We start from the raw sequence: 14,750 nt of genomic DNA on the forward strand, positions 1-14,750 counted from the left end.
TTTTTTGGAAGAGTTTGAGAAGGATGGGTGTTAGCTCTTCTCTAAATGTTTGATAGAATTCACCTGTGAAGCCATCTGGTCCTGGACTTTTGTTTGTTGGAAGATTTTTAATCACAGTTTCAATTTCATTACTTGTGATTGGTCTGTTCATATTTTCTATTTCTTCCTGATTCAGTCTTGGAAGGTTATACCTTTCTAAGAATTTGTCCATTTCTTCCAGGTTGTCCATTTTATTGGCATAAAGTTGCTTGTAGTAGTCTCTTAGGATGCTTTGTATTTCTGCGGTATCTGTTGTAATTTCTCCTTTTTCATTTCTGATTTTATTGATTTGAGTCCTCTCCCTCTTTTTCTTGATGAGTCTGGCTAATGGCTTATCAATTTTGTTTATCTTCTCAAAGAACCAACTTTTAGTTTTATTGATCTTTGCTATTGTTTTCTTTGTTTCTATTTCATTTATTTCTGCTCTGATCTTGATGATTTCTTTCCTTCTGCTAACTTTGGGTTTTGTTTGTTCTTCTTTCTCTAGTTTCTTTAGGTGTAAGGTTAGATTGTTTACTTGAGATTTTTCTTGTTTCTTTAGGTAGGCTTGTATAGCTATAAACTTCCCTCTTAGAACCGCTTTTGCTGCATCCCATAGGTTTTGGGTCGTCGTGTTTTCATTGTCATTTGTCTCTAGGTATTTTTTTATTTCCTCTTTGATTTCTTCAGTGATCTCTTGGTTATTTAGTAACGTATTGTTTAGCCTCCATGTGTTTGTCTTTTTTACGTTTTTTTCCCTGTAATTCATTTCTAATCTCATCGCGTTGTGGTCAGAAAAGATGCTTGTTATGATTTCAATTTTCTTAAATTTACTGAGGCTTGATTTGTGACCCAAGATGTGATCTATCCTGGAGAATGTTCCGTGCGCACTTGAGAAGAACGTGTAATCTGCTGTTTTTGGGTGGAATGTCCTATATATATCAATTAAATCTATCTGGTCTATTGTGTCATTTAAAGCTTCTGTTTCCTTATTTATTTTCATTTTGGATGATCTGTCCATTGGTGTAAGTGAAGTGTTAAAGTCCCCCACTATTATTGTGTTACTGTCGATTTCCTCTTTTATAGCTGTTAGCAGTTGCCTTATGTATTGAGGTGCTCCTATGTTGGGTGCATATATATTTATAATTGTTATATCTTCTTCTTGGATTGATCCCTGGATCATTATGTAGTGTCCTTCCTTGTCTCTTGTAACATTCTTTATTTTAAAGTCTATTTTATCGGATATGAGTATAGCTACTCCAGCTTTCTTTTGATTTCCATTTGCATGGAATATCTTTTTCCATCCCCTCACTTTCAGTCTGTATGTGTCCCTAGGTCTAAAGTGGGTCTCTTGTAGACAGCATATATATGGGTCTTGTTTTTGTATCCATTCAGCCAGTCTATGTCTTTTGGTTGGGGCATTTAATCCATTCACGTTTAAGGTAATTATCGATATGTATGTTCCTATGACCATTTTCTTAGTTGTTTTGGGTTTGTTTTTGTAGGTCCTTTTCTTCTCTTGTGTTTCCCACTTAGAGAAGTTCCTTTAGCATTTGTTGCAGAGCTGGTTTGGTGGTGCTGCATTCTCTTAGCTTTTGCTTGTCTGTAAAGCTTTTGATTTCTCCATCAAATCTAAATGAGATCCTTGCCGGGTAGAGTAATCTTGGTTGTAGGTTCTTCCCTTTCATCACTTTAAGTATATCATGCCACTCCCTTCTGGCTTGCAGAGTTTCTGCTGAGAAATCAGCTGTTAACCTTATGGGAGTTCCCTTGTATGTTATTTGTCGTTTTTCCCTTGCTGCTTTCAATAATTTTTCTTTGTCTTTAATTTTTGCCACTTTGATTACTATGTGTCTCGGCGTGTTTCTCCTTGGGTTTATTCTGTATGGGACTCTCTGCGCTTCCTGGACTTGGGTGGCTATTTCCTTTCCCATGTTAGGGAAGTTTTCGACTATAATCTCTTCAAATATTTTCTCGGGTCCTTTCTGTCTCTCTTCTCCTTCTGGGACCCCTATAATGCGAATGTTGTTGCGTTTAATGTTGTCCCAGAGGTCTCTTAGGCTGTCTTCATTTCTTTTCATTCTTTTTTCTTTAGTCTGTTCTGCAGCAGTGAATTCCACCATTCTGTCTTCCAGGTCACTTATCCGTTCTTCTGCCTCAGTTATTCTGCTATTGATTCCTTCTAGTGTAGTTTTCATTTCAGTTATTGTATTGGCCATCTCTGTTTGTTTGTTCTTTAATTCTTCTAGGTCTTTGTTAATCATTTCTTGCATCTTCTCAATCTTTGCCTCCATTCTTATTCCGAGGTCCTGGATCATCTTCACTATCATTATTCTGAACTCTTTTTCTGGAAGGTTGCCTATCTCCACTTCATTTAGTTGTTTTTCTGGGGTTTTTTCTTGTTCCTTCATCTGGTACATAGCCCTCTGCCTTTTCATCTTCTCTATCTTTCTGTAACTGTGGTTTTTGGTCCACAGGCTGCAGGATTGTAGTTTTTCTTCTCATCCTGCTTTTTATTCTTCGTTTTTACTGTTAAGCTGTGGTCAAGCGTGTCTTGAATTGGAAGAGGGCTGTTCCATTGCATTTACCAGAAAGCGGCTTAAGAGGTGTGATTTCCACTGATAACTGACATGAGGTATAATTGTTCGCACAGACTTTATTGGTCCAGGAGACCAATAGTTATTTTAGTTATTTTCGACTAAATCGAGAAGGAAACAAATAGAAATAAAAACGCTTAAACTAAAATCAGATGTCTTTGATGAAATCAGATCATATCCATATTTTTTGGCTCTTTATTTAACCTGATTCCAGAATGTGGAATTCATAAATTTCCTTGGGACATAAACAAACACTTGGAGTAAACAGTGCTGCAAGATGCATCACATACTTTCATTCAGAATTAACTTTTAAACTCACAAAATACACTCAACAGTGAGAAATGACTACTAAATGCCCCAGTAATTCCTAACCCTCACCCTCACCCTAACCCTAACCCTAACTCTTTTCTCTTAAATATTTTTTCAATGCTTGGTCATTTTCTCTCTCATTCTGAAAGAAAGACAGAGGGTGAGAGAGAGAGAGAAAGAGAGAGACAGTGAATTTAAATCCTGTTAATTTCTTAAAAATAAAAGGATGGCAATGCCTTTAAATATCTGTAATAATCTTGTAGTTTTCCTTGGGGTAAAGATTTATACTGCTTGGGTACATGCTTTTGATTTTATTGAGTTATGTGCCTGGTTTTCACCCCCTGTGCATATAATCTTTGCAATGTTATTATAAACACTCATATAAAAAATAATGACTGTTACTTCCTGGATATATGGGGCATATATTGAAGGTAGAATAAATTCACACATTTTGAGCCCTTGTGTGTATGAAAAATCTGGATTTGTGCTTCTTCTGAATTCACAGCTGCACCCACATAGAGAAAAGCAGATACAGTTAACACCCACTTATCTGTTGCAGAGAATTTAATCACACGGCACACAGCCAAGAACCAGGAAGTAAATAAGTGAAAATATCTTCCAACTCTGACATGGTTGTCACAAAGTCCCTCAAAACGCCCTATAAAATGATGTGTGGGAAAAACCTTAGGAGGTGTGTCAGATGGTATGAATGCTTAATTTACACCCAGTTCTAATAGGTTTATTCCTCCGGTTTCCAAGAGCCCATGACACGTGTTAAGTTTGAAGTCCGCTGGAAGCAACCTTGTTCGAATCAGCAGTGACCACTAACAGGGGAAGAAGAGAAAGAACTACTCTTGGGTCTGCTGGCCATCTCCCTGACCCCCGATCCCCGTGACCTCTCATCCACCTGACCCCGAATGCCAATGATTCATTTGGACCTGTTCAAAATTTAAAATCAGGAAACGTTCACTGAGTAGGTGTCAGACTTTCAAACTCATGCAAAAGATGACTCCACTCACTTTTACGTTGTTTTAGGAAGGATACGTCATTTTCTAACAAAATGGTTAAATGAAATAGGACATTTGGGCTCTGCAGGACATTGCTGGGTAAACTTTTCAACTTAGCACACAAACTATCAAGATTTGTGTTACCAAAAAAAAAAAAACAATTCCAACATCGTCTCATATTAAATCCTAAGTGGTGCATTTAAAATAGAAATGAGTTTTTCGTATGGACTTTATAAAATGTATAAAGTGTGATCAGGCAGTCAGCACATCGCTCACCTGTTGAATTTGCAGCATTGCTGTGACAATGATGAGACATTACTGAGATATTTCCTTTTCTCCCTTGTATCGCTCCCTCCCTGCTTTATCGTATAACAAGCACAAAATGCAGTGAGTAATTGACATTTTCAGTGCCGTAGAACCTCTTCTTCTGGGTTCTAAATCTGGCGGAATTTAGCTTTCGGTGCCTCCGTAGTGCTGTCAGTGGTGTAATGCTGTACATTGATTGTTTTTCTCTCATTTTTTTCTCCTAACCATATTCTTAGATTCTCAAAGGAAGGCAACAGGGGCAAAGTCTCAAAAAAGGAAAGTAAGACATCATAATTATTTTTTTTTAAAGCTCTTTTGTTTACATTCTAAAAGATGCTTGTTGAAGAAATTTTGGAAAAAAGAGAAATGTATAGGGAGGAAAATGAAAACCACTTGAATTCAACAAGCACATGTATAATGGTCACCCCCGGGACTTAAGGAGGTTCACAGTGGGAGGTGCAGTCACACCCTAATCTGTGTTTGACACACCCGCTCCCCTGCCCCACGTGGAGGTTCTGTGTCACTTTTTCCAGCCATCGCTCAGAGCCTGTTTGCAGGGCGTCATTTGGAATTCCTTTTGCCGCCTACTACACTAGGCAAAATCTTCAGACTTTTGGTAGAAGCTCAAAGCCCTTCTGAGGCATGTTTGGTGTACACATCAATTCCTGGGACTGTTTTGAGGAACAGCAGCGTGATAGGTACATGCAGGCTTCCAGGACGACCACATGTGGAAGGTAACATTTGCAGCACGAGTTCCGAGTGCCTGTATGTTTGCTGTCTTATCGGGCTCTGAGCCGTGGAGGCTCACCTCCTGATTTTGGACTTCTTTACTGCTTCTTGAAACTTGGGAAAAACCTTAGTATCAGTGGTGCTTCTCATGGTACAACCTGGTAAAACTATTTTCAGTTCTTGCAGTGAATCACTATTTAGAAAAAAAAGTTTATTTTCAGATTTGTCAGAGATAATCAGGGCAAGTAATGGAGGTAGAAGAACTATTTTAAGTACGTGCATACACGGGAGCCCCAAAACAGTGATGACTGAGAGCGGGAGGGGAGGCTGGTGTGGGTCCCAGGGGAATGCTGGGGCGGCAGGGAAGGAACCTTCAGTTTGCGCCAAACCGCCCTCTGTCAGGCCATGTAGCATTTCTCTGGCCAGCCTATAGGTTTGCTGCCCCTGTGTTGGGATTCCGGAGGCCTGACCTAGAACAAGATGGAGGGGGAGCATGCATTTAAAATTTTAAAAAGTGTGTGTGTGTGTGTGTGTGTGTGTGTGTGTACACGTGCCATGCATTCTAGCAGGGACTTTTGTTTTTTTATTTAACATCTTTATTGGAGTATAATTGCTTCACAATGCTGTGTTAGTTTCTGTTGTACGACAAAGTAAAAGAGTCATATGCATACACATGTCCCCATATCCCCTCCCTCTTGAGCCTCCCTCCCACCCTCCCTATCCCACCCCTCTAGGTGGACACAAAGCACCGAGCTGATCTCCCTGTGCTATGCGGCTGCTTCCCACTAGGTATCTATTTTACGTTTGGTAGTGTATATATGTCCATGCCACTCCCTCACTTCGTCCCAGCTTACCCTTCCCCCTCCCCGTGTCCTCAAATCCACTCTCTACATCTGCGTCTTTACTCCTGTCCTAGCAGGGACTTTTGAACATGACTCTTTTCCTTACAAAGCATCATGGGTATGGGAGAAATGAAAGCTAGTAGTGATATTACGTCTTTGTCTAAAACTCACTTGACAGTGTCATTTTAAAATTAAAAAGTGGGGAATTCCCTGGCGGTCCAATGGTTAGGACTCTGTGCTTTCACTGCTGGGGGCCCGGGGTTCAATCCCTGGCTGGGGAACTAAGATCCCGCAAGCTGTGTGGCAAGGCCAAAAATAAAACATAAAAATAAAAAAGTGTTTTGGAGTCTGTTCCTCTTGGCTTCGTGGCGGCCCTTGCCCTCTGGCCGGCCTCCTGCCGGGTAGGAGCACGTGTTGTTTCTCTTTCTTGCTTTCCTGCCTGCGTTCAAGTTGCATTCAGAGGCTTTACTGCCTCAGGTGCTGATATTAGTATCTGCTTGGTTCTGAACTGTAAAGAATTCTTCCACAAATTCTTCAGGTAGATTCAGCATCAGTTGTGAAGACAGTGTTAGCGGTGTGGTTTCATGGATTGGCATTCCATTTCAGAGTGTTCCATTTATACAGGCTGTACTTTCTTTCTTTTTCAGACCCTCCTCATCTCTTTCCTGCATTCCATCCTCCTGTACCAATCGATGCAAGACACCATGAGGGCCGTTACCATTATGATCCGTCTCCGATCCCTCCGTTGCATGTGTAAGTATTACAACTTTACCTGTTAAAGAAATAGCACAAAATACTGGCTTTCACCATCTCAGGATTTTTGTTACCAGCACAGCTACTGGGCTTTGAAAATGTGATAGAAGTCTAAGATTTACTTTTGAAATACAGCAAGCTTATATGTTCCTGCACTCACTGAAGCAAATCCCCACTGCTTCCTGAAGAACGCCTGTCACACTAGGTGGCTGGCAAGTATTTCTTATATAGTTTTGCTGACATGTGTTCCGTGGGCTGTAAATACTAAATTAAAAAATTGGGCTTAATGGAAGGTTACCACTCAGGATATGTATTTGGTCGAGAGTGGGTGTGAACTTTTTCATGCTCCAATTTCTGTTACGGGAAAGCCCTGTTCCAGGGATCACTGATGCATCGTAATGAAATTTTCATGGTAAATTTTCATAGCCCCTGTGGTGTGTACACCAACGGTCACTTGATTGATGGGAATGTCACCCAAACAAAATGGCAAATGTGATCGAGCACATAGTTTACACAAAGATAAAAGGAGAGAATGGGTGTAATAACATACATTAGAAAAGGAAGAAGAAAAGCCAAATATCATATATGAGGCTAAAAAAAAAATGATACAAATGAACTTATTTACAAAACAGAAACAGACTCCCAGACCTAGAAAACAAACTTATGCTTAACCAAAGGGGAAAGGTGCAGGGGAGGGATAAATTGGGAGTTTGGGATTGACGTATACACGCTCCTATATTTAAAATAGATAACCAACAAGGACCTACTGTATAGCACAGGGAACTCTGCTCAATATTCTGTACTAACCTAAATGGGAAAAGAATTTGAAAAAGAATAGGTACATGTATATGTATAACTGAATCACTTTGCTGTACTCCTGAAACTAACACAACATTGTTAATTAACTATACTCCAATATAAAATAAAAATTAAAAAAGAAAAAAAGGAAGAAGAAAATCTCCTGGAAATTAATGTGATCTTACTCAGGTTAGGGGGGAAAGAAGATCAGGTAGTCAGGATAGCCCTCACCTAAACTAAAATGGTCTTCGTTTGCAGAAAACTGATATATACTATATAACAAGGGGAGTCAATCTTTGGGAGCCGCTGACCCTTATGAATGGCCTTGATTTTACATTTAGTCATATCTGGTAATCACCCTTCATTCTGAGAGAGTAAAGTTAGAAAAGCCCAAATAATACTTTGAAGAATACTGCTAGTTATTTGGATGGTAGATTGCATCTCCATGGCTTTTAGTTACATCTGTGTAATTACATATACGCCAAAGAAAAATGAAGTTGTTTTAAAACAAGTCCTCCTCTGTGAACAGAATTAATTGATACTAACAACCCTAACTATATGCCCAAGTACACATATAATATTTTACCCACAGTTTTTTGGATCCATCTCCCATTACTGAATTGTAATTTCAGAGCAGATTTGCCTGGAGGTAAGTCATAAATCTGTGTTCAGATTTCTATAAGCATTAAAGGAGAAGTGGATATTTAGGGAGAGAGAATGCAGAAACTTGTGACTTATTCTTCAACTTTTCACTAGAACACAAGTAAGTATTTACAGGCTTCTAAAGCCTGGTAAAAATACACTCAAATAAAACCAAGATGCCAATTTAAAGCCCCCTAATACAAAGGGAAGGAAATTTCAATTTCAGGCCGAAAACTGCTATGGAATTCATCCTGTTCTACCAAAGTTTTGCAGTACAGATGGGACCACAAGGGTCTCAGACGAGGATCTGCCCTGTGGTACAGAGCCAGCAAGGGCCCACCGGGCCTGGGAGATGCAGACAGCTGATTTCTCCCAGACTCCAATCTCTGAAGTGATGAAGTAATTTAAATCAGATTTTCTATGGGATTTCAGAGTGCCTCACTCTTAAAAAATCATCTTATAGAGAAATTTCAAAAAATGAGTTTACATGATAGAATAAACTAGTTCCTCTGCGTTCATTATGGTTTGCCTTGTAATTAAATTCAAATATGAATTTATCAGTAAAAATCGCAAGTCTTGGTTCTTTGGCAGAATGTAAGAACAGCAAGCCCTCGTGTAGATCACACTGTATGTTCTAGACCCTAATTGCTGTATCTAAAGAATTAGCTTGCTAGAGATAAAAACACCACAGGATAAGGCAGGTCACGTTTGGAGAATCCTAGGGGAGAGGGTTGCAATTTCTACAGGACTGCTGATCAGGGATTTTTATAGGTTTTAATATAGTCAACCCTTTGTGTCTTCCGGTTCTGCATCTGAGGGTTCAGCCAACCTTGGATTGAAAATAGTGGAGAAGAAAATTCCAGAAAGTTCCAAAAAGCAGAACTCGAATTTGCAGCACACTGGCAACTATTTACAGAGCATTTCCATTGTATTAGGTATTATAAGTAATCTGGAGGTGATTTAAAGTATCCAGGAGGATGTTCATAGGTTATACGCGAGTACTTTGCCATTTAATATAAGGGATTTGAGGATCCACGGATTCTGGTATCCGTGAGGGTTGTGGAACCAATGCCCTTCAGATACCGAGGGATGGTCCTACTTCCTGCTTTTTCAGCCAAGCTTTAGGATAATTTTGCAGCAATTGACTAAATTGTTCTCTAGCTGCCTAAATGTTTAGTTACCAAAGATTCATGATGTAAGGCTTGTAGATAATCCTGAGCCTCCCAACACACGTTCTGGAGGTGCTAGGGGAATGTCATTGCTGGGCACAGAGCGTGGTGAGCATGTGCTTTGTGGTCTCCTGGGACTGCTCGGCATAGCGGGGTCCTGGGTGGAGACACTGAGCTTATGGAGGAGGCTCTGGGAAGCTGGGGTCAGTCTCACCTCTGTGCTTTTATAATGTGACATTCTCTCTGTATTACCCTCAGTGGTCTTCCCTCCCTGCATGGCAAACGCTGGTTAAACTCCTCACCCTCGAGGCCTAATTCAAAATCACCTCTGCTGGCTGTCCCAGAGGCTGTTCCTCAGAGAACCTTGTGTGCCTTTATCGCAGCCGAATCCTCTTGCCTGGTCAATTATTGTTTAGCGGTCACTGCCCCTGCTAGATTTGCGGGCATTGCCTAACCCTTGGCCAGGCACTTAGTAAAACATGCTCAGTAGACCTTCAAGGTGTCCAGTCTGGGAAACAGTGGACCAGCACTCAGAGAGCTTGACTCCCAATCTTGCTCTGTGCTGGGAACTGGCAACTTACAATTTCCATATATTGGTTTCATTCTGTGGAAATGAAGTTACCTGCCTTGCCCGACTCTCCAGATCGCAAATCCAAGAGTTCAATGAAATCGCGTTCTTGTGAGCGCCCTTGAAAGCAGGATGCTCTAAGCAAATGTCGAAAGTTAGCATCGTGACAATTGGGGGCGTGACAAATATTGAGATTCTCTTCTGGCCTGGCTCAATCCTGAATCCCTGGGATGCTTTGGCACCTTCTGTGATGCAAATGTAGCTGCCTGTGATCAGATCATTTTGGGCGTGGAGGTTAATCTAGGCAAATATAGCTTGGTTACTAAAATCTTAAAAGCACATCTTTGCCAAGGGGCTAAAGCAGTAGCCTGGAAAAATAAAATGATTTTATCTAGAAGTTGAATTCCAAAATGCTTGTTTTATAATTAGCTTCTAGAAAATGAGATCAAGTGAGCTTACGGAGTTTTTAGAATAAATATTTTTAATTATAAGTAGACAACATTTGGGGATATTCTCATTGTTTCATACACATGATTGTTTTTCTGGTGCCAACTGCAAAAATTAAATTGTGAGTCTCTTGAAACAGGATGTGTGTTGATGATGGAAATGCCAACAGGTCTCTGTTTAGAAGGATGGCAGACACTGCGATAATTATGCTATCATATCCTATCATTAATGATTCTATTGAAAGAGGTTTGTAAATTGCTCCTCCTTTTAGATAAACCACCCTATATTAAGGCGTCAATGATATGGTGCGGAATTAAATTAGAATCTCAGAAAATGAAATATGCTCTGTATTAGCTGTTTGACACTTAATTTGCCTCTGAATGAGTACAGGAAATCACAAATTAACCTGCCTTTGTTTTTCCAACCATGGCTTATTAGGTGTTAGAACAACTGCAATTACAGCCTAATAATAACCACCAAGCCTTATAAATATGTACGGAAATGCGTCAGTTTGTGTTAAAGAACCCAGTTTGTTAAATGGAATGCCTTTAGCTTACCCGACTTACTCTCACAGTGTTCTCCAGAGTTTATGGTTAGGCAGTGTAGACGGAGTATAGACATTTACATTGTTCCAACTACAGTACTGGAAATAATGTTAGAATTTATTAGTATTTCCTTTCTTAACTCGAAATCATGAATTCGGATGTGGGATTTCTAAGGGGGACATGGAATGTCAGTGTCATCTTTCCCTGAGTTGTCATGTAAAGGTTGTCAGAGAAATGTATGATTCCTGCATTACGTTTATTTAATTTAAGTAGTTTGAAAATTAAGAAACACTGGATATGGGGAATTTTCCCTTTTCTTCTGAAAGTTATTCTCCCCTGAATTCACCAGAACTTATGTTCAATAGCTAATTGGAGTGTCTCGTTCTCTCTCAAATCCTTTGCTTTGACCACAGAGTCCATGTTTTATTAAGCCATGTAGAAAAAAGTACAATGTTTTAGAAAAATATCAATGAGTATATTTTATTATGTTGCTGAGATCGTTCGGAGCGTTAGTGATAGAACCTGAATCTGTAGCCACATAGTCGAGGCAGAAATTTCATGTGGTTATTTCTACTCCTTGGTCTTCTCTCTGCTTCCTGCTCTCCGTTGTCTCCATCAGGGCTGTGGGGTTGCATAACTCCAGGAGCTATTGTTGTAACCTAAGGGAGTTGATGGTGTTCTCTAGGCTAAGGCTTACTACTTGTTTTAAAATTCCACTTGGAGACTCAGACATAGAGAATGGACTTGAGGACACGGGGAGGGGGAAGGGTAAGCTGGGACGAAGTGAGAGAGTGGCATGGACATATATACACTACCAAATGTAAAATAGCTAGCTAGTGGGAAGCAGCCGCATAGCACAGGGAGATCAGCTCGGTGCTTTGTGACCACCTAGAGGGGTGGGATAGGGAGGGTGGGAGGGAGATGCAAGAGGGAGGAGATATGGGGATATATGTATATGTATAGCTGATTCACCTTGTTATAAAACAGAAACTCACACACAATTGTAAAGCAATTATACTTCAATAAAGATGTTGAAAAAAATAAAATAAAATAAAATAAAAATTTTTTAAATAAAATAAAATAAAATTCTACTTGGAAATTCAGACAATGGGAATATTACATCCCTCTCCCCTAGAAACAGTTGCATTTTCAAGTGACTACTTTCACGTTAATGAAGAAAGCGCTCTTTCTCTTGCATTTTGAGTGTGTGCTTTTTTTCCTTTGCTTTAGTGTTAGAATGCATTTAAGCACGCTTACTTTTGAAAGTAATTTTTTTGTTTGTTTTGTTTTGTCTTGTGGCCGCACCGCACGGCACGCAGGATCTTAGTTCCCTGACCAGGGATCGAACCCGTGCCCCCGTGCAGTGGAAGCAGAGTCTTAACCACTGGACCGCCAGGGAAGTCCCCAAAGTATCGATCTTTTACATACAGGTTTTTTGAGCCAAAGTTTCCTCATTTATGGACCACTGTGAATTTCGGACTGTCCATTTGCTTCTGCTGAGCTTGGCAATTCATTTTTCAAAGCAGGATCAGCCTCAGTTACTAATTTATTACAATAATTCGAGCCCCACAGATCTTGCCAGTGGAGCCGAGAGCTACCCTTCTCTCGTGCTATGGATGCGGGCAGCACTGCATCCCAAAGCTGCATCCCAGGCCAGCGCTCTGACCGTCTGTCACACTTCACCATCCACTTAACTAATTCAGTTTACAAAATCAGCTTCATCTCTTCTCTCCTGGGGGAACTGAGCACTGTTCTCATGTTCTCTTCTACTCGGCAGCTCTTTCTTCTCTTAGTGGAGTCAACGTGCCTCTTTCCAAGGCTGCCTGACTCACTGGAATTATTTCACCGAAGTATGATAGAGCTGCTCCTCCCACTCAAAGTGGTCCACTTCGTGGCGCCTGGGGAGAGGGCAGGACGCGGTAGATCATTAATATGAGCTGGGAGAGAGGGGGATTTGGAAATAAATGAGGCTCCCCCCGCCGCCACCATGGTTATGACTGCCTTTTAGGGTTCCGAGCGGGGAGACTAGTAGCAAGTTTGGAGTATGAATAAATACATTTCTTTCCAGACAGAGGAAACTCCAAGAAAAGATAGAGTATTATGGTAAAAGCTTAGAGAAAGAAAGAGGAAGTGGAGGACCAGAACTACTACTCAGTTCCCCTCCCTCCTCTCCTCCCTCCCTCCTCTCCTCCCTCCCTCCTCTCCTCCCTCCCTCCCTGGATTCAGCACCTTGTGTGAGAGTTGCTTAGTGGGAATTCATCTAATAATTATTCAAAAGCAGCCTTTAATCTAGCCATCTACTTAAAATTTGGTGATGGTCTCATAATACATAATAGTGATTTCATTATTTTCATTCACAGGGAAAGCCTCCAGTAAAATGTAGAGATTGAGCAAAACCTTGTATTTGTATTTGGGGGCATAACTTGTTTGGGATATTTTAATAGTACAATTTAAAATTAACACGGGCAAGCCCTTTTCCCCCGTGTTTGTGCTCTACCGTAAACGTTATTGAGACCGATAAAGTGTGATGACATATCAGATTTCAGGCATACCTTGTTTTATTGTGCTTTGCAGATATTTAATTTTTTTACACATTGAAGGCTTCTGGAAACCCTGTATTGAGCAAGTCTATGGATACATCTTTCCAACGGCATTTGCTCACTGATAGTTAGCATTTTTTAGCAATAAAATATTTTTTAATGAAGCCATGCACATTGGCTTTTTCTTAGACATAATGCTATTGCACACATAATAGACTACAGTATATTGTAAACATAACTTTTGTATGCACTGGGAAACCAAAAATTCATGTGACACGCTTTATTGCGATATTTGCTTTATTATGGTCTGGAACCGAACCCATAATATCTCCCAGGTAGGCCTATACATCAAATACTGTAGCTAACATTTTGTAACACTCACCTCCACCCTCCAAAATAAGAAAAGAAAAAAGAATAGAAAAGAGAAGAAAAGAAAATGAACTAGGTTATAATCACATCTCTTGGGGGCAAAGACCACCTGTGTATGTCTTTGCATTTGCTAGGCTGAGCCCGTGCCTTTGCAGAGTGGCTCCTGGATAAATATTGTTTTCCATGGTGATAATGGGCTGTCCTTTTTTAGGCCAATGCAGGATGACTGCCATCCTCTTTCTTTTGTTTTTGTTGGTTTACTTTGGTAGAGTGTGTCACCTCAAGCCAACAAAGCTAGCACACTGAGGACTCAAAATCAAAAGCTCGATTCCTTCTGAAGATGATGTTAATATAAATACCTACCGCAGTGTCAGATGCTCTCCACTGCCAAATGAATTCCCCGATATTAAATTAGTTACTGGTTGTGAAGGTCTGAGGTCACCTTATGTGACTAGGTACCATTGAACTTAATAGCTGCTTCTCAGGCCCCTCACGTGGCAATAAAATTAATGAAATTAGCAATCTTTAATTGATAATGTAATATGAATACCAAAATTCCAAATATAAGGGGGAAAAAGAAATGACTAGACCATTCACATAAAAAATATAATAATGGCCATAAGTGACATTTTTGACTACTACTGTGGGCACAATTTTAGAAACTTTACAAAACTATCTCATGTAGTACTTAGAATATTCAGCCCTAGGATGGAGTTATTATCACTAGCCTCCTTTCCAAGATATGGAAACCTTGACACAGAGAAGTTAATGGTTGTGCCATTATTTAAACCTAGACATCAGACACTACACTCCTTGCACTTGACTTTTCATCCTCTGCTCATGAAAACGAACACTGGGGCCTTTGGTGCTCTAGTTTCTACTTACTGGATGAACCCAAATAATTCTAACAATACCTGATAGGAAATTTTCAGTGTCACTGGCTGTCATCGTCTTCTGCAAAGTTCTAAGATAGGAACATGGCAGTGAGGAGAAGAGCTGGAAAAATCCTTGTCTGTAGCAAAACAAAACAAAATAAGATACACATCAAGGTTTGCTACTGTGGAACTTGTAACCCCCAACAGCTGGACATTTATATATCCAGCTACATGGA

At 40.1% G+C, this 14,750-nt stretch overlaps 1 protein-coding gene across 1 annotated transcript in view; it reads left to right on the plus strand.

Annotated features, from left to right (window-relative positions):
* GLI3 (GLI family zinc finger 3) overlaps window positions 1–14,750 on the plus strand; it is a 288,050-nt gene that overhangs the window by 163,628 nt on the left and 109,672 nt on the right. Inside the window, exon 4 of the mRNA XM_068550331.1 lies at window positions 6,456–6,561. Coding sequence (XP_068406432.1) covers window positions 6,456–6,561 — 106 coding nt within the window. The remainder of the gene's footprint in view (window positions 1–6,455; window positions 6,562–14,750) is intronic.

Source organism: Eschrichtius robustus, chromosome 8 (assembly GCF_028021215.1).
Source record: "Eschrichtius robustus isolate mEscRob2 chromosome 8, mEscRob2.pri, whole genome shotgun sequence".
Classification (NCBI taxonomy): Eukaryota; Metazoa; Chordata; class Mammalia; order Artiodactyla; family Eschrichtiidae; genus Eschrichtius; species Eschrichtius robustus.